General features: G+C 45.4%; 1 protein-coding gene across 1 annotated transcript in view; it reads left to right on the top strand.

Moving 5' to 3' along the window:
- Positions 1 to 45: 45 nt before the first annotated feature.
- The window catches only part of TSHZ3 (teashirt zinc finger homeobox 3), an 84,772-nt gene continuing 65,558 nt past the window's right edge, over positions 46 to 19,259 (top strand). The window contains exon 1 of the mRNA XM_006887830.1: positions 46 to 97. Within this exon, the coding sequence (XP_006887892.1) occupies positions 58 to 97 (40 nt within the window). The 5' untranslated portion in view covers positions 46 to 57. The remainder of the gene's footprint in view (positions 98 to 19,259) is intronic.

The raw sequence follows: 19,259 nt of genomic DNA, 5'->3' as shown, positions 1-19,259 counted from the left end.
CCTTCTCAGCCCGGCAGCGGCGGCGGCGGCGGCAGTGGCAGTCGCCGGAGGAGCATCATGCCGAGGAGGAAGCAGCAGGCGCCCCGGCGCGCAGCAGGTACGAGCCGCTTCCCCTTCCTCCTCTCCTCCTCCTCTTCCTCTCCTAGCTCGGCGCCTCCGGCCGGCGGCGACCCCACTCCTCGCCTCACTCCTCGCCCCTCTCCCTCTGCAGGCGTGGAGTAACTCTGGGGCGCCAGGCTCGCTCGCCGCTTGTCCTGTTTGGGTGCGCGCGCCCGGCTCGGGTACTGGGCGCCCCTCGGACGCCCCGCTGAGCTCTGCCTTCTTACTGCTCTGCTCTCACTCCCTCCAGGAACCGCGCACTCGGGGCGAACTGAGTCAGGTTGGGTCCCTGCCACCTCTGCTCTCTGGCTGTGGAAGTGATGGAAAGAAACCCCCTTCTATCTCTTTCTGTGGGGGGCGGGCGGGGTCACCTGAGTTCCCTGGGACACCTTCCGTGTCCTCCTGTGGCCGGACGGCAGGGGACCGCCTGGTGCCTGCAGAGCGACAGCAAGCAAGCTAGTGAGCGAGCCGGTCCCTTCCACCACCTTACTGCTAATCCGATTGGATTCTTCAGTTATTGGGCCCGAGCCGGGCACAGCGGTGGAAACCAAAGCGCCCAGGGTCTGGGTATTGTCAGATGCCTGTCAAGTCGGTGTTGGAGGCTGGCGTTATGCTCACCCCTGTTTGTCTTCCCTTACCCCCACCCCTCCTTCAGCTTCTCCCACCTTCTTCTGCACTTAGTTCTGGGACGTGTCTGAGTAGTTTTTCTCCCTTTCTTTCCCCCCTTTATTTTTTTCCTGCCAGGAGTGTCAACTCCTTTTAAAACTGAGCTGATTTTTTCCTGGAAAAAGCTTCATTGAAAACAAAACAAGACCCCCACACATAACATTATTTTTCAATAATGTAGTTTAGGGGCATGCTGCTTGGAAGAAGGGTTTCTGGCCAGTTGCCACCCTTGATTTGATGACTGATTGATCGCCTGTCATGCTGCTGCCTTTGATCTATTCATTCCCAATAAACATCAATAAATCACTGGCAATAGTGAGGCCAAGCTCTGTTACGTCAGGAGGGCCCTGTCAGTGCAACTTCAGGGATTTGGGCGCTTTGCCGAGAGGACCACATATGGACATGATGTATTTTGATATGAGTAACACTCAGATGTGCAGAGGTTCAGATGCTACATGAACGGGCGGGTTAAGTGGAAGTTCATTTCTCTTCTTTTTTTCTCAGCTCCTCTTCTTTTGGTGGAAGAGGGGAAGTTGGAGGCAAGGGCCCTGTTCTGGCAGGTGCCCTTCTTGCAGGGAGGCACTGTACCCACCATGCTCAAAGTGAACCAGAGGATTTCCATCAGGCCAGTAGGCAGCCTATGCCTACACTCTGGTTTGTAACCTCTTTACCCAGGGTCACAGAGAGGAACTGGTTTTCTTTCATCGCCCTGTAATGAGCTTTCCTCTCAGCAAATCCTAGAAGACAACAAACTGTATTTGGGACGTATAATACAGGCGGAATTTGTTCACTGTCCTCGCTTTTGCCCAAATTTAGAAAGTTTGATAATCCTAGTCGTGACAGGAGGGAAAAGATGCCACCTCCCACCTCAACCCAGGCTGGTCCTTTCTGCCCATCTCACATTGTGCGTTAAGTCTCAGTGGGCTTGTCTGCCCCAAATAAAACTCTAAAAGTTTGCAGGCATCCTTCAAAAGTTGAGCAGTAGAGTGTCTTGGGCTTCTTTCAGTCTTTGAACATTTTCTTTCCTTTTTGGATGCACATTTTTAAGGTGTCTGTGTGCCTTGGACAAGGCAACCATGTGTTACATCTTTGCCTTTGGTTTAGAACTCTCTTGATCTTTTCTGGTCCATCCTGCCAAAGTAAAACTCTTCCTTGCTATGTTTGTTTTGTTTTGCTGGCTTTTTGTTTGTTGTTATTTTTTTTTTAATTTTTTTAAATGAGGGCTAGAGTGAGTCGACATGTACTCCCCCCCCCCCCTTTTCAAGCAACCTGTTCACTAACCTTTTTTACACCTTTTTAAAAAGCCAGCCAGGAAATCTCAGGTCAGTTAAGAAATATTCATTATATAAAAAACTTGACTGCACGACTAATAGGAGATGGAAGAATGGTTTTGCTCTATCAAAATGACCCGTCAAAACGACTTTGTTTCATATTTGATTTAATTGTCTCTCTCCTGACAGGCACATTCATCAATAGCTTAATGGTCAATCAGAAGTTGGCAGCGTGAGTGCTTGCTTTCTTTCCCATACCCTGGTTTTGGATTTACTTTATCAGAATGCCTTTGCCTAATGGATGTGTGGAGGAGGGGTTGGAGAATGACTGAAGGGCTACTTATTTAAGAAGAGTGGAGAGAATGGGGCTGGCGCTAACTATGCATAAGCCAGTAAGTGAGCTGTGTGAGTTTTTTTGTGTGGATGGACAAGAAACTTCCAATGTTTTTTTTTTCTTCCTTTTTATAGTTCTCACAGCTGCAAGTTATAAGGTTCATGCCTGCTTTTGTGGCATACGGGGAGTGATGACAAATTGATTGCTTTGTACTAATAGAGAGAGAGTGGGAAAAAGAAAGATGTCTGCTGATTGGTAACTGGAAATCCAGTCCCCAGCAACCTTGAGAATACTCCAGAATTCCCCCCCCCCCAAACTGAAAGGTCCGCTCAGCCATAAAAAAAGAAAAGTTGTTTTGCCAGCTTCATTAGTGTTCACCTAATTAGCTGTAAACCTGATGGATTTCTGACAGCTTTAATGATTGGAGATGACAAGCTCAACGCAGTGTCATCCAGCAGAATTAGGTTTGCAGCTAGTTTGATGTAATCAAGTTGATATTACACAGTCCTGGCTGCCTTTAGTTGTGCATTAACTCAATTTTCTGCTGCAGGTGACAAATGGGCTTTGGTACCTGGATAATCATGTCATAGGAATTAGGGCCCTTTTAATGGTCTGGGGTAGAATAACAACCACAGAAGGGCTGAGAGCTGGGTAGAGCTTACAGACTCAGCATACAGGTGCACACAGCACATCTAGGCCACATGTAACATTGCTCTCTGGAAGGCCAAAGCAGGCTCCAAGAATCCCTGAAAAGACAGGTTTTAAGAATAAAGGATATTTTGTTGTTGTTTTTTTTTGTTTGGGAGAAAGGAAATTATGCATGGCTTATGTCTTTTGGGGGAGGGGTAGTTTCATCACCTGTAAAGAGAAACCTGGGCAGGAGTTTTCTTTTCTCCAGGCCTGTCATTTAAAAGGGCTGTGCATCTTTGCTAGACAGTCCCGCCTGCCCAGGACAGCTCAGAGAAGCAAGGGGAGTGAAGGCTAGTGTCCTTGAGGCAGCCTGACCATTACCCTTTGCCTTAAAATCTGACTCTCTGAGGCAGTATGTTTGTTTTTAAACGAAGAGTTTCTCGAAATGCCAGAAAAAATTTTTGGAGCAGCCTTTTAAGAGTAGATAACGTTTTATCCAGTCAGAATCATTTCTGGAGGAAATCTAAAATCGTAAAAAAGCTATAACAAGCTGTTAAAAGACCTCTTTGGGTGGGCTGATGGTATTGTGGAACGTTTTGATGGCAGATGTAACAGGATGAGCTTGAAGAGGCTATGTCCCTATGTACATGGGCCAGGCCTGAGAGATGACACATCTGGCAGTGGCCAGGTGACCCTGCCTAAATTGTGTCTGCATGTCGGCGGCCCCGAGAGGCACCCTGCTCTCCTCAGAAGCACATGATGCAGCCAGGAGGGCCTTTCGGTATCAATCTTGGGAATTTATGTGCTGCCAATTCTGCTACGTATTTCCCTTTGGGCTGATAGTCTACTTTGTGGCAAGGTGACAAAATGACGAGTTTGGGCCCTTCTTGGATTCCACCCTCAGTCCCCACACCACTTTCCAACAGAATGAGAGAACCAACGTGAATTTTTAAAATAAAAATAAAGAAAATGAAAGAGAAAAACAAAGGAGACAGGAGGCAGAGCTGTTCCCCTGGATGTATTCGTCGGCGAGAGAATCTTCTAGAATCAGCCATGGTGCCCCCATTATCTTGACAACTGTCAGTTAGGGCTTCAGTGCTCTCCAGGGCCACACTGGATTGGAGCGGTTGATGTTGTCATTTTGTTCTCAGTTTTGCCTTGAGCACGCTTACGAGCAGGGAACGAGATAGTCAATAACTGATGTATCAGCAGTTATTCCCTAAATTGCTTCACAAGTCTACATTTCCCCCATTTTTTACTAAAGATTGTTTTGTAAAGTGATTAGCGTGAAAGGTGACTGCTGGGGGAGTTGTGGGGGAGGTGGGAAACCTGGGGAGTCCACAGCACCAAGTGGGGGCCTTATTTGGCCCTCCAGTTGGGATTTCTGGGGAGAGGAGCACCTTCTTCTGGGGGTGGGGGGGTGGGAATGCTGACTGTTTGGGGGCAGTCCTTTCACACAGATGGCCAGCGAGCAAAGGGAAGGGAGTGTGGAGCCCCTGGTCCTGGGGTCCAGCTCAGCCTCAACCAGCCCCTTTGCGCCAGGCCATGCCCACTCATAGTGATCCTGCAGGACCGAGTTGAACTGCCTCGTAGGGTTCCCAGGCCTGCACAGGGAAGCAGAGTGCCGCCTCATTGTCCCATGGAGAGGCTGGTGGGTTTGAACGTTTGGGTTAGCAGCCGAATACTTTACTCAGAGCGTCACCAGAGACGGCTGGTGTAGAGCGGCCATGTTTACTCCAAGAACTGGAATTCTAAATGCAGTCTGTGAGGTTTTCCTGCAGGCCCGTTTTCATTTCTGCCTGCGACTGGACAAAATATAAAAATAGCATTGGTCTTGTAGAAAAAAGGGGGGGGGAACAAAACAAAACAATAAGAGTGTGTGTATCTCCCCTTCTGAGTTCATATCCCATCCAGTACAGTGAGGCAGAAGGGCCTTTCAGAGAGGCTGTCTAATCCCAAGTGGCATCACTTCCCAGCCCACCGAGGGGAAATAAGACAGAAGAACAAATCTGTGGCATCACTTACCAAACAGTCTCAGGTGCAGGTGTTTTAGGTTTTTCTTAACTTTTTTTTCTTCTCCTTATTTTAAGTTATCTCCCAGATAACAGTTTCTCTGTCTAAAGTTAAAAATGAAACATGAACACAGTATATTCTATTTGGTAACAATGATATGGACTGATACATCCAGACAGCTAATGTGCAGTTGTAATTAGACTCAATAGATAGGCAGTCATTTTTAAATTCTTTGACACATGCATAAAATAGTCGTATAATAAGATAAGCTGACAATTTTATGTTAGGTTGATAAAGTGTCCTGATACATGCATTTAAATGTCTGTAAGCCTCTTCAAAAAAAAAAAAAAACCAAAAAAAAAACAAGAAAAAAAACCCCACAAAAAAACCCCAGACAGATTAATTCTAGTTTCCAGTATTTGCAGTTAGTCATTAAATTAATTTTTTAAATCCTACCAAACAATGGCAATGGATATGTTTTTCCTCCCTTTTTATTTTCTTTCTCCTTCTGGGTTTTTCTGCCTGGATTGTAAGGAATGGATATATGGATGTGAGGAGCTTTCCTTAATTTTTCAACATTGGTAAAAATTTACATTTAGACGTGAATGTCAGAATTTAGGTCACTGTTTGAAACATGAATAAAACGGAGCATTTTTGAAAGTTTGGGAAAAAGACAATTAATAGAACATAATCTGCTTATGACCACTTGCCTGAACAATTGTCATACTCACAGGTTTCGGAATCTTTATTAGCAAGATTACATAGTGTCCTTGACCAAATATTGAATATTTTATAAGCTCCATTTAAAAAAGAAGACATTTCTAGCACATACGCTTGGTTTGATCAGCACTTAGATTCTTGGGTTTAATTACTTTCAATTCTGTACATTATTTCAGTATTTCAGCAAGCTTGGCCCAAGAGATGTATTGAGGGGGAGAACAGCATTTTGCTAAAGGTCATATTACCTGGGCTTTTCAAATAGCTCTTCTTTAACCTTTTTTTTTTTTTTTTAAAGCTGTGCAAAGGGGTGGCTCTTGAAGAATAAATTTGTTTGGGCTTATTGATAAATTATTAATTCATACTGTCAGGATACATGTTATTAATTATGACTTTGTTTTCTTCAACCAGAGTAGCTATTGGGGAAACAAGGGGTATGTCCAGGTTGTCTTTGGGGAGGAGCACACCAAATCAAGGAACTTAACAATTCCTTATTATCGCCTTCCTGGTCCCCTTCGCCTTGGAGAATAAAGGATCGCTGAGGGTGCAGAGGAAGGGAGAACAAACAAAACTATTAATTCTAGATCAAGATGGACACTAGAAAGGGCTAGCTAATGCACATTTTCAAAAAGTAAGGCTGACTCTAAAAGGAGTGCAACACAAAGGAATTCTGGGTAAGGTACCCATCAACTCTTTCTCCAAGACTCATTTCGTATTGGCTGCTCTCCCCTTGCTACCCATCTCTCTTGATTTGGGGTTTTATTCCTTCCTTTTTCTTCTTCTCTTAAGTATATCAAGGCCATAAGATCACGCTTTTTCATTTATACTGCTGGAAAGAAAAAAGAAAAAATACTCTGAATGTCTGCTTGTCCCCCAGACTGAAACCTGTCCTTAGTGGAGAGCAGAGGCCTGCTTGTTATCCGACGTGAAATGACTCAGATTCATTTACTTTTTGATTTTTCATTCCCATCATTACATCTCATCCTGTGCATTTCAGTTTCTTCTGAGTTCTTTGAGAAATGCATGTTGCATAAAATAGGCAATTTTTAATGAACAATTTAATGTAAATGGGTTTTGAATTTAAATTAATATTAATGAAGCCTTGAGTGAATTTATTTTGCATACGTAAAGACTTTTAAGTGTTTCACCCATGTGCTTTTTTCCTTTATGTAGTAACATTGGTGGGATGGATTAACCAGTACCTCTTAACGATTCACACTTGAAAATTAAATTGATTTTATGTGTCCACTAGTACCAACCTATTATTAAGTGAAAGTGTTACTTTATTTAAGAAAATATATCTTTTTTCCTATTAACCCGTTCAGTCTCCATACCCTGTTCTTCCTGAAATAACATGTTGGTTTGGCCTTGCTGCCGAGGAAAATCTGTCCCAACAATAGTTACTACAATCAAGATGTTTTCTTTCTTTGGCATACCTCTAATGCATTATGTATCCTGGAATGACGGAAGTTCTGTAATTAATTCTGTTAGATGTAATTGCTATAATCACTTTGATGTTACACATAATAAAGGTAATATGGTAAGCACGTAAAAAAATATAAACACCTTATTGTAACACCACCACTAAAACTCTCTCTCACCAGGTCTGGCTTAGATGAGCGCTCTATTTTTGGCCATAGGTGACAATTACCTGAGCTGTGCTAATTGATATTCCAAAAGAGAGTCACTTACTTGGAAAGGATGGCCCTTGGCTTGGCAGAATCTCCATGCGGGTTGCCTAGGAATCTTAATCCTTGTTTCCCCTTCAAGATGTGACTAATTAGAAAAGGGGACCATTCTCTTCTGTAGATGGGAGAGGTAAACATTTCAGAAGTGGCCAGGGTATGAAGTATGTGCTATAGGAGTTAATGAGAGCTAGGGAAAGGATGACAGTGGAGCATTCTGACGAAGCAGGAGCAAATCTCTCATTTTTCTCATGATATGGGCTTATGGAAAGTATTCTCTGTGTGTGTGAGAGACAGATAGCTTGTGAGCAGAAGCATGTGATTATGGGTATCCAGAAAAGGCTACCTTTCAATAACTGCAATAACATATACAGAATTCAAAATATTTACTGCATGATATTCTGTGTTACTATTATTTTTCTTCTCCTACACCTTTCACAGAGGAGCTGGGGGCACAATGCCAGGGCATTGCACTGTCTGGTATCTGCTTGATAGTCATCCTGGGGGTTGCTGAGGAACCCCACCCTGAGCCACCGTGGGACAGCAGGGAAGTTTGTCTGAGACCCCTGCGCTCAATCCTCTGGGTTTGTTTCAAATAATGTTGCTTAAAGTATTCTTTGCCACCACAACTTTCAAGAGATGAAGAATGTAATGGAAGAGGACCCTACCCATTTAGACTTGTATCAGAAGTCTGATACTTTGACAGGCTATGCAGAGGTCACTAGCTACTATGCCTGAGTCAGTGTCACCTCAAGGCTTTGGATGGGAATTCCTCACACTTGTATTTTATCTTTTGGCTCCCTTAAAGGGACTGAGTGTGCAAATCACACCCAGAATAAATTAAGAGGGAGTATGAGAAAGGGATTCTAAAGACCCTTTGTAGGAAAAGAAGGTGTTTCAAGATGGTGGTGACAACACCATACGCAGTGATTCCTGGGAGTGTGTCCAGGTCCTGTGCCAGACTGCGTCTTGCTACTGACTCTCTGTGGCTGGCCAGATGTGATCCCATCCTCTGGTGCAGCACACCCCAGAGGAAAAGTGGGTGCCAGTGGAGAGGCCTAGCTAGGCCTCCATGCTGTTGTCAGGCCTAAAGCTTGCTGCTGCTGGCCAGGTGGGGGCAAGTGGTCTAGGCCAGGAGCTGCAGGATCTGAACCCTGAGTTGTGACTGGGGCTGGGCGCTCATGGTCCCCCAGCAATGACACAGAGGAGGCTGATTTTGATGGGGAGGATGATAAAAGGTCTGAGAACTCCATAGGCCCCTGTAATCAGGGCCAGCGCTGACATCCTTCTCAAGTTTGACAGCTTCTTCCTTTTCTCTCCTCACCGCCAAGACATTCTCAACTGAATTTCCCCGCCCTCCCTTCTCCCCTCCCTCTCTGCTTGCCGCCCACCCCTTCCCTCCCTCTCTCCTTTCTCTGAGTGTCTCTCTTGTTTCATGTTCTTGATCAGTCTCAGATGCCGGGAATTATTTTTTTTCGGGCGGGAGGGGGAGTGTTGCTTTAGGTTTGTGGGTTGGGCAGGTGTGAGAGGAAGTCTGTGTTTTTTTTTTTCTCTTTTTTTTTTTTTTTGTACTGTAGGCCTGTTGCTAATTAATGTTCCTCCATAAGATTCTGTCGGAGTTGAGTAATGTTTTTGATCTTTATGCCTGATAACTGCATACTTAATGAGATTTCAAAGCTGTGAGTGCAGCTCCCTACAATTATTGACAGATGCCTTTTCTTTGCCATTGGGTTCAGCTTCATAAATCCTCCCGCCGTAATGAGGTTCAGCCGTGCCACCCTGGCAGTGAGCTAATGAAAGGGGGGAGGGCCAAGCAGCTCATGGCTGTCTGACACATTTTTTTCCTTTAAAATTTACTATGCAGATGTCAAGCTGCGGGACGATTACTTCAAACATGCTAATTTTTATCTTGCTTTTGTGTCAGCCCTTTGCCATTAAAAAAAATAAATAAAAGGACCAACCTTTCTCTCCATAATCCCTTTCTCCCCTTATCATCATCATCATTATCAATTTTTTCCCCAAAGTCACATATCTGGTGACCCCTGGCGTGTCACTCCTGGAGACGCTGACACATGCGGTGGCCTTTGCAGGTATCCAGTTGTGCCAGCAGGATATTTTTTTTCTACTCCGCCTCCTTTTCCCAATGGGAAGGGCAGAGGGACGATGAAGTGCCTTTTTTCTCCAGGCCTCTCATCAGCCTGCCCTAAGTATGCGCTTGAAACGTCGCAGAATTCATTTCAGAGTTCTGAAACTAAATCCTGGTGGAGAGGAGCTGCACCGCGCCAAACAGTCGATTTCCTTTTCGGCGGAGTCATACATCACTGACCCACCCTTCCCCCCTGACAGAATGACATATGTCATTTATCACATGGGCCCCAGCCAGACAACGGGGGGGGGGGGGCTGGGGTCCCGGTGACGCTGTCTCCTCCTCCCGTGCAGGGGGTTCGCCCTGAGCCCGGCTGGTTTGGAGAGAGGCAGAGGCAGGGGCGCAGGCAGCGAGCTCTGCGTGCAGGGCTGGCTGGTGTGCAGCGCGAGATTGGCAGAGGCAGGGGAGGGCAAGCTGTGTTCTTTCATATTATCTGCGAACCCACACTCTTCATCCTTTGACGCTCCTCTGACTTCTCCCTCCCCCCCTTTCCTGTTCCTTTTATTTTTTTTTCTTTTAGTGAATAATATTAAAAAAAAAAGTGGGAGGGGGTGACAGATATCATTCAAGCCACCTAGGCCAGCTTGGGGTGATAGAAATGGATCTCTGGGGCGCCTGGTTTCACATGATTCAAACGTGCCTTATTGAAGATGGATGTACCTTAAAAAAAGATTGATGGTAGATGCCGGGCTTCGGGCGCCATTTATCATTTTGAATATTATTTAGACTTGCCGTGTAAACCTGTAACTTGAGAGTTGGGCGAGCAGCCTGTGGGCCTTCCCAAGTGATGGGCCTTGGGATTCATTATTGCTTAACAGACATAGCCCCCTATAGACAGTATTGAAGATCCTGGATAAACCCCCCCTTTAAAAAAATACTTTTATTTCAAATAATTTTCAAGGACACCGGAGAAAATATCTGTCTGTGATCTACACTCAGGCTAAATGAACAACTTTGTCTCCCCTTTTCTCCCCATCTCTCTCATTCTTCCCTCCACCGAGAAGGCAGTCACGTAGGAAACATTAAAATATAAACAGAGCTGGAGTTGCTGAAGCCAGAGCTGCTGCCTGATTTTTGAAACCCTCTTGACATGCATTGAGAAATAAACGCTTAAGCACAATATGACTATTGAAAAAAAAAATTACTAGTTGGCTTGGTTCGTAGTGTGAGATTGAAGAAGCATAGACTTCCACATGTGAGGAATATTCCAGATCAAAAATGGTCTTGCTATGGGCCTGGCCCCTGCTCACAGCAGCCTCCGCCCCTTTGTGTCTGTGTTCTGCCCGCCTCCACCAGGCCCAGAGCTCCCCACCAGGACTGCTGTGGACAGCTGTTTACAGGCCCTAGACGATTAGGCACTGGGGGGGGGGGGGCTGTACTGTTGGCACCCTTAAGCTCTCAACACAAGGACACCCCCACCTACTGGAAGTGCTTAGGGCGGCAGGCTGATTCACCTCTGGGCTGGGCTTCTCAGGAGAAGTCACCAACTGCCCATCCTAGTGGCTTTTCTGTGGCCTTTGCTTCCAGGGCCTTGCGTCTGGATCCCTGGTGGGTAAAGAGAAAACAGAAATTCCTGACGCCCCCACTCCTTCTCCTGGACTTGGAGAACCCGGATAGAGCAAATTTAATTGCCAGGCAGCCGATTAAACGTGACTTTATTTGGGTTTGCTAATTAAATGTAATGCTCCTTGTATGACTTAGGAGTGTGGGCATTAATTTTAAAAGATGGTGGGGCACAAAGACTGGCTTAGTCTTTTTCCTTTCCTTTCTATCTCTGATCTAAGGAAATGAGACTCTGGAATTGGTGGGAGGACTGAGTGTTCCTGTCTTGCTGCTGCTTGAACAAACTTTTTTCCTGACGGCGTCCACCATGCACGGCAGAGATGGAAATGCTGCTCACTCAGTCACCAACTCCAGGCAACTTTGTACGTGTGTGTCTGCTTATTTTGAAATAACTTTATTAGCAGCCTGACACTTGGCGCTACACATAGGGATGACTTGGGATGCACTTTTGGTAGCACCACGCCGCTGCCCCAATCAGGTAGACTCAGAGGCATGGCCTTTGGCAGCGCCTGAAGTCGCACCCCTGTTCTAGGTGAAGATGTTTCTCCTGAGACTTCATGGAAGAAGGGAAAACTTCAGAGTCCTTGCCCTCACACTGGTGCAGCACTGGAGGTAATTGGAGTACAAGTGCCAATTTGCAGGAACAATTGTAAACACCTTTGATACAAATGGCATCCTCCCATTTTTACTGATTAGAAAAACTTTGCTATTAATAGGTGCAAAGTCCATTTCAGGTATAATTGGTAAGAAACGCGGAGTGCACTCATGGGAAGAAACCTTGTTTTGTTTTTTTGTACGCTTTTATTCTTATCCCCTTTTCTCAGTTTTATGGCTGGAGACATGATTTATTGCAGCCATCCATCTTGGGGGCTCATCCATCACACCCAGGTTGCTAGGAGATTGTGGCAGCAGCTGTTTGCTCTGAATCAGACAGAAAAGTTGTCAATCATCAAAGGCAGGTGAATAGCATTAGAAACACGCTATTGTCAGACGGAATAATTAATCAAAGAGAGAAAAGATAATTAAAAAGATATGACCCTTGCAAGTACTTGCTCTGGGTTGCCTGGAAAGAAAAAAAAAAAAAAGAAGAAGAAAAAGAAAGAAAGAAAAACTGCCTGGTCTTTTCTAGACACTTAAGCAGCTGAGGGCTGATAAAATATGCACTCTGCAGTGCATAGTTTTTAATTAATTGAAAAAGGTTCAACATTCAAAGACGATGCTAGAGAAAAGTCCGATTATGAGCAGAAGTAATATTTATTGTTTGCATGAAGGACTTGACACAGAGTTCTAACTTTCTGTCACAAATCTCTGGCATTCCTGGTGGGGGAGGAGGTGCAGGCTGGTTGTGCAGGTAGACACAGCAGTCCTGCCCCCTCTCGGCTCCCCTGGCCATCACACCTGGCAGTTCATGAGAGTCAGACCCTAAGTAACTCAAGTGGAGCCCTGCCAAGTTGGTTCAAGTTGAACTCAGGTGAGTTCAATGCAGCCTCCACATTTCACAGGGGTCCCCAAAATGCAAATTAAATGGTAGTAGGAATCTTTTTCAGAACTGAGGATGGAAGCTCTAAGAGGCATGTCATGAGGTTCACCTTAAGGGTGATGGGACAGTTCAGTATTTCATTACCTGCCTCGCCTGTCTTGAACATGCTCTGAGCCCTGAAGGAACATTTGTGCTCCATCTGGGTGTGGTTCCACGAGGCACACTGGATGATTCTCATCCAGTGATTGCTAACCTGGCATCACCTTCTGAAAAGGGACATCTCAGTTATGATCTAGAAATCATTTCAGTTCTCTAAAAAATTTAACAGATTAAGAAGTTTTGGCCTTTTTTTTAATACCCCCCTCCAGCTAAAATATTCTGGAGAAATTTAAAAATGTATTAAAGACTTGAGTGAGAGTGGCGTATCTAGAGTTGCTTTTCAGTTAAATATGCTGCAAGCCCTAAAACAGATCTACTTTTTTTATTTTTGGATACTATGCTTGATTTTCACACCATTCTCTTCCCCAAAGAATAGCAGGACTTCTAAAATTAGCAGGAAGGAGGGGAAAAAAAAGCTTGGGTATTAGAATTCATGAGGAAGAAAGCAGCACTTTTTTTAGGTGGGACACCTTTTTTGAGGCACAGCAGATTGTTGCACCAGCGACTCATGCCCTCAGTTCTCTACACACAGCAGTACTGGGCACTCACTGCCAAGGGCCCCATGGGGTGCACTTCAGGGGGTTACAACCATCTTTTCCCTATTGTGTACCCAAAGCCCATTGTGAATAACACATTACTTGCCTTGTGCCTGTCTGACATGCTGTAGACCTCTTCAAAGTCTCACCTCCACAGGTGAGAAAGTATTCTTTTACCTGGACATCCAGAGAAATAGGTGACTTTGATCTTAGGTGAAAGGGATTTTAGCCAGAATCTCTATGATGACCTTCTGAGATCTTGAGTGAGGATAGAAGGCAGCTGTATTATGTTGCGTTTCCTGACCACACTGTGGTCTTCATTCTTGAAGCTCAGCATTTTTTTAGATGGTGCCTGTTCTTGACCTCCAGACAGGCCCACTATTCAACCATATGCCTGACCTGATCTTGAGACATTGGGAAGAAGATGGTCTCCTGTCTCCAGTGAAATCTGTTTAGACATAGAAAGGCGGAGAATTTCCTCCTGGCCTCACAGAAAAATTCTTACAGTTACCATCTCCCTTTCCCACATAAATAATTGCTGAGAAAAATCCTTTGGCTAATGGCAGCCATAGTGGTTTCAACGTGAGGTAGCTCATCAGAAAAGAGCACCAGAAGAGAGTTACCTGTGAACCTTTTGCGGTAGATTTCTAAATTGACATATAAAAAAAAATGTTAACATGAAATGCTAGCTAAATGAGACTGTAACTTTGCTTTCCTATACAAAAGCAAAGCAAAGGGAAGAGTGTAAGGAAAAGAGTCTTTAAATTGTGAGTTCATGAAGACTATTTCTTCAGGAGTCATGGATGGGACTACATGCTTATTGTTCTCCCACGTAACCCTTAGCATCTAAACTAACTCAGTAAATAAATGAGAAAAAGAGACAGAGATAGTATCTTAGTTTTCTAGTATTAGTATAACAGAAACTCTCTAAGTGAATGGCTTTAATAGACAGACATTTTTTTGATCGCGGTCTAGAAGACTCGTTCAATTCAGGGTGCCAGCTGCTAAGGAAGTCGTTCTGTCCTTGTGGGCGGTGGGTCCAGTCCCTTGTCCTCTGAGCTCTGCTGCTGGACAATCCTCATGTGGCTTGGATCTGCCTTCCCCATCTCTGCTTGCACAATTAATTTTAAAAATCCATCTCTTCTCACATTTTACTCGAAGCAGCAAGGAAGAAACCACACAACTCCTTGACAACCTTGTTTAAAAAAACCTTCTCAGCCCAAATACCCAAGTTTAGCCCAGCTCTACCTTCTACTACTAAACTTAGTACCATAATTTAAGCACGTTCTTTGCCACTGCATAACCAGCATCACCCTTCCTCAGCGGTCCAGTCATGTGGTCATTGTTTTCTTTCAAAGCCTCTCCAGAAGTGTATTAATCTCCATGTTTCTAGCAACATTCTGTCGCTGGCGTCGTTTGTATTCAGTAAGATGGTTAGCAGCCCAGTGCCCCATCGAGTCAGTCACCAGTGTTCCTTTATATTCTCTGAAACTATACTTTCTCTCTTCTCACTGCCTACTGATCCCTCATCAGAGTTGTCCTGGATATCTGTAATTTTACCAATGGTTTCTTCAAGACAATCTCAGCTTTTTAGGATTAAACCAAACCAAGTCCAACTCACTACCCTCCGACCAGTTAGTTGAGTCTTCGTGACCCTCCAGTGGCTTTCATCTTTACAGAAGAGGACATTCGGGCTTTCTGTTGGCATCCATCTCTGCTAACTTGCTTACCTGGATGAATTCATTTTTGTGTCTCAAAAGAGACTGACTGGAGACACACCATACACCGATCCTACCTTATTGATTTAACAAAGACTAGGGCATGAACCCACTTCCAAATGGGAGTATAACCACAGGCAGGGAGGTTAGGGGGTTATTTGGGGCACACAGCTCAACCCATGACAGAGGAAGCAAGAGAGGAGAGGAGTGCTAGGAGAAAAGAAGAAGAACACATTGGTTCATCTGTAAGAAAGGTTATGTCCTGTGAGTTCCTTTTAGCCAGGATCTTGACACTTCCATCTCGCCAGTGGAAGTGGTTAAGTGCTCTGTTGCTAACTGGAAGGTTGGTGGTTCACATCTCCCCAGAGATGCCTCAGAAGATAGGCCTCGCTAGTTACTTTTGAGAGATCACACCCTTTGCAAACCCTATTTTCACGACCCGAGAGGAGAGGGGAATAATCATTAGCCCCTAAGGTGGGGTGGGTTGGGGGTGGAGGAGGGGAATATGCCAGAATAGAGTCCCCACATTCAGTCATATTTTACAACCAGAAATTTGAGGCTCGACCCCCATGTCAGTTTGACGCCTGAGTGTCTGATCTAAGTGACATGCATTTTCCTCTTGTAGTTCAGTGAGCTAAGGTTACCTGGCAGGTGTTAGGGTTTTTTCCTAATGAAGCCACAATAGACTGGAAGCAGGCTTGGTCCCCACCCGCTGGCTCTGCCTGAAGCCTTAGAAACGCGGTAGGAAGAATGGTTGCATTAACCAGTTTGACTTCTTGGGAGTGGAGAATTTTGAAACACTTAAAAGACCTCAATGCATGCAAGATGGGATTATTATTCCTAGTGTGCCCAAGGAAAGCGTTCCAAAGGGGCAAGGATGCCTATTTGTGAGACGAGAAGATGGAGCTGCCAATGGCTTTCACATGGTGAAATCTCCCTCTTTCTCGACATTCCATTTCCTGCCTTTGTTTTTGCTCCGAGCACATAGTAAAATGGCTCTTTCATATATATTAGTTAGTGAATACCATGCCGGCGTAATATATGAGACTGCTGGTGGTGTTATTTTCTCTGGCTTTTCTGTATAAAATAGTAAGGCAGCGTGGACAATCGGCTACGTGACTGAGGTTCCTGCTGAGATGGTTAGGTGAATAAGTAATAGAACAAACACGGAGTCAGCTGGGCAGAGGGAAAATAAATAAAATAACAGTGTGTTCTTGGTCTTCGAGCCTTGCAACATGAGCTTGCTCCAAATGGGTCCTGAGCTCCTGAGTTCCTGATGAAGTGTGGGTGGGGAGGGAGAATGGTATTATTTGGAAACACATGTACTTGTGCCTCATGAAAGAAGTGAAGTATTTAACATTTCTCTGAGGAAAACATCTTTCATTACTTGACGTGTTCTCTGGTAATGATTTTTCAGTTCAGCAAACAAGTTCTTATTAGCGTGTGCGCGGGAACCTGGCTGAGGTGCGTGGCAGGGCCATTTTTAACAGGAGCTCATGACCGTGGGGACAAGAAGCTTGGCGGGTCACAGGTGGTCCCCGGGTGACAGCTCACTTGGGTGAGGACAGGCTGCTGGCCGAGTCTTCTCAAAACAGGATGTGTGTTCTGCTTTTGACGTTGTGGATTCCCGCTGGGGAGAACCAGCAAATTAATTTTTTTGTTTGTTTATTTGTCTTGTGTTTTTGTTGTTGTTGTTGCAAACAGAACTTTTCATGGTGTCTCTGTGGTGGTTTTGCTAATGGTGCTCGTCTGGTGATTTGAAATGCCAGGATCTTGTCTGAGGTTTTGCTGGTTAAGTGGAGTCAAGGTTTGGGTTCAAGGTGGTATGGGGCTGGGGGTGGGTGCTAACAGATCAGAGTCCTGTTTGGACCATGAGTCTGGCTACTGCAGATTAATTTGTCACATTAAAGATAGTGCATGGACAGATGGGAGCCCAGTGGGCTTCTTGTGCAGGGCCGGTGGGCTGCCTTTTCTCCCTCTGCTCCTGGCCCTGTGCCCATGTACCTCTCCTCCAGATAGAGTGGTGGCTTCTGTGTGAGGACCTCCACGTCTCCTGGTCCCATGTGCTATCAGGAGGGCAGCTGCCTTGTCTTCGCTGTCTCTAGATGGGAGTGGAAGGGAGCTAATGCATCCTATTCTTGGCTTGATCTGGGGCCTCATCTCCTAGGGCTTCTTGAGTATAGTCTCCACCCTTTATTTATTTTACTAAGTTTTCCCCCTACTAAATAAGTATGTAACTCATCTTAATGCATTCCTTGCTCCAAATGTAGGGTTCCCCCACACACTTAACCTTCATTCGTATCATGGCGTCCAAGAGCTTGAGCTTCTTCTTAATAACCCTAGTTAACTAACCTCATCTAAACCGGAGTCCCCACAAAATTGAGGCAAAATATCGCTGGGGGATGGCGTCTTGCAAATTTCTTCCCTCATTCCCATTCCCAAATACTGTAGGAACCTGGCGCATTAGCTCCCCTATCACATCCATCTGAGGGTTCAGGACAGTCACACTGGCCTTAGAACTGGGATCACATTTACATCCACGGCAGCATTTCCTGCACTAAATGAAAGTTGTCTTTAGTTCTTGGCCCCGCCTGCTTGGTGGTTCTCCTGCCATGGCAGTGTGGGGAATGCAGCAGTTAACGATGTTTATACATTCCAGGAGTATTAAGCAGTTAGGTTACTGGAATTGTGGCAGAGCGTGTGGGAGCAGCATTTGGGGCTGTGTCTCTGTAATCAATTACTAAGCGTATCATGAAATTCCAGATGTAATAATAAAGTTTATGATGATTATATTGTCAGGAGGCACAAAACACACCATCTCGTCGACAACTGAAGAAATAAGAAGGACTAGTCAGTGTTTCCTCTGGGGGCTTAGGATCTGACGAAGGGTCTGCAGCTGTAAAGGTGATTCTGCCCATAGCCAGCAGTTGGGCACCTTTTTTTTTTTTTTTAACAGGAGGCTTTATCTTTGGCAGAAACTATAAAGTGGAATGTGAGGAGGTACTGAGGGAGCAAGCTGGGTGAACCATGGCCAGGAATTCTGTCTTCCCCCCATGATTGGACCCACGCTGAAGAGACAGCTGTGGTGAGGGGGTGACTTCCACAGGTGGGGAAGCAGGCTTAGTGGAGACTTGGCAACTCTGCCCTTAGAAAGAGCCTGCCCACATTGTGGAGGTACGAGGCTGTGCTGGTGTGGAAGTAGAGAGTGACAGTCCATTAAAATCAGTCGACCACCATGGTGGCAGGCGGTGGACACAAGCAGCCAAGGCTCTGCCGCAGCCTGCTTTCTCTCCTGCCATGGTATGCCCTGTCTTCTCCCTGTGTATCCGTGGCACTTCCACAACGTGCATCTTCACAAAAGCATCTTTTCTTCACTTCCTTTTGCCAAGACACAGTGAACAGGGTGCCAGCTACAGTTGAGAGGTTTCCTGGTGCATTCGAGCCTGGTCTGTGGATGTTGTGGGCGCCTGGAGTTTTTTGGTGCTGGTGAATATATAGTTTTCATGACCAGTTCAGGGCACATATTAAGGCATAGCAACTAAGACAAGAAATGAATAATCTATTTTGTGCTTATTTAAAAGAAAATAAATGTCCCCTTTTGATTCAGCAATGCACTAGAAAAAAAAACAACAAAGAACAACAAAACCACAAAAACCAACAATACCCAACAGTGTGAATTGCTTACTTTGGGATCTTCCCATGTTTCCTGAAGCCACAGCATAGGTGAATCTGAGGGTGCATCTTGTGCAAAGCCACTTCCTTAGCCTCTGGTTCAACTGGAAAGGCTTTCCCAGGGGAGGGACACATTGCTTGTTTCACTGTGGAGGAAGGGGGGGTGGGCTTTCTGGTGGTCTTCACCTCTGCTGCTGGGGAGAACATCCAGGGAAGCACTTTTTGTCTGAAGTGAGCCCGACAGACATTCTTTCCACCTCTTATGCCCATGCCTTGTGACTGTCCCTGCCAGCTGGTGCTGGGTGGAGTCATGTGGGCATGGTGATGTGGGGATCCCCATCCTGGGACAGAGCCCACCTTCCCTAGATGGAGCTGTGTCCTGAGACAGGAAGGAGAGCGTGTCCCCAAGTGTCCCTGTCTATGTACCTGGCAAGCGTTGTTGCATGACTGGGAGAACTTCTTCACACAGTTTTCAGTTTTCCACAGAACTTGGCTAGTTTGTTAAAAAAGCTCATTGACGTATTGAATCCAATGGGATGTGGACCACACAGCATGTGGACCACTTACACT

The sequence above is a fragment of the Elephantulus edwardii genome, unplaced genomic scaffold (assembly GCF_000299155.1).
Source record: "Elephantulus edwardii isolate Elephantulus edwardi_28Jun2011 unplaced genomic scaffold, EleEdw1.0 scaffold00062, whole genome shotgun sequence".
Classification (NCBI taxonomy): Eukaryota; Metazoa; Chordata; class Mammalia; order Macroscelidea; family Macroscelididae; genus Elephantulus; species Elephantulus edwardii.
Note: the sequence above shows the minus strand (reverse complement) of the source record. Positions and strands in the feature narration are given on the sequence as shown.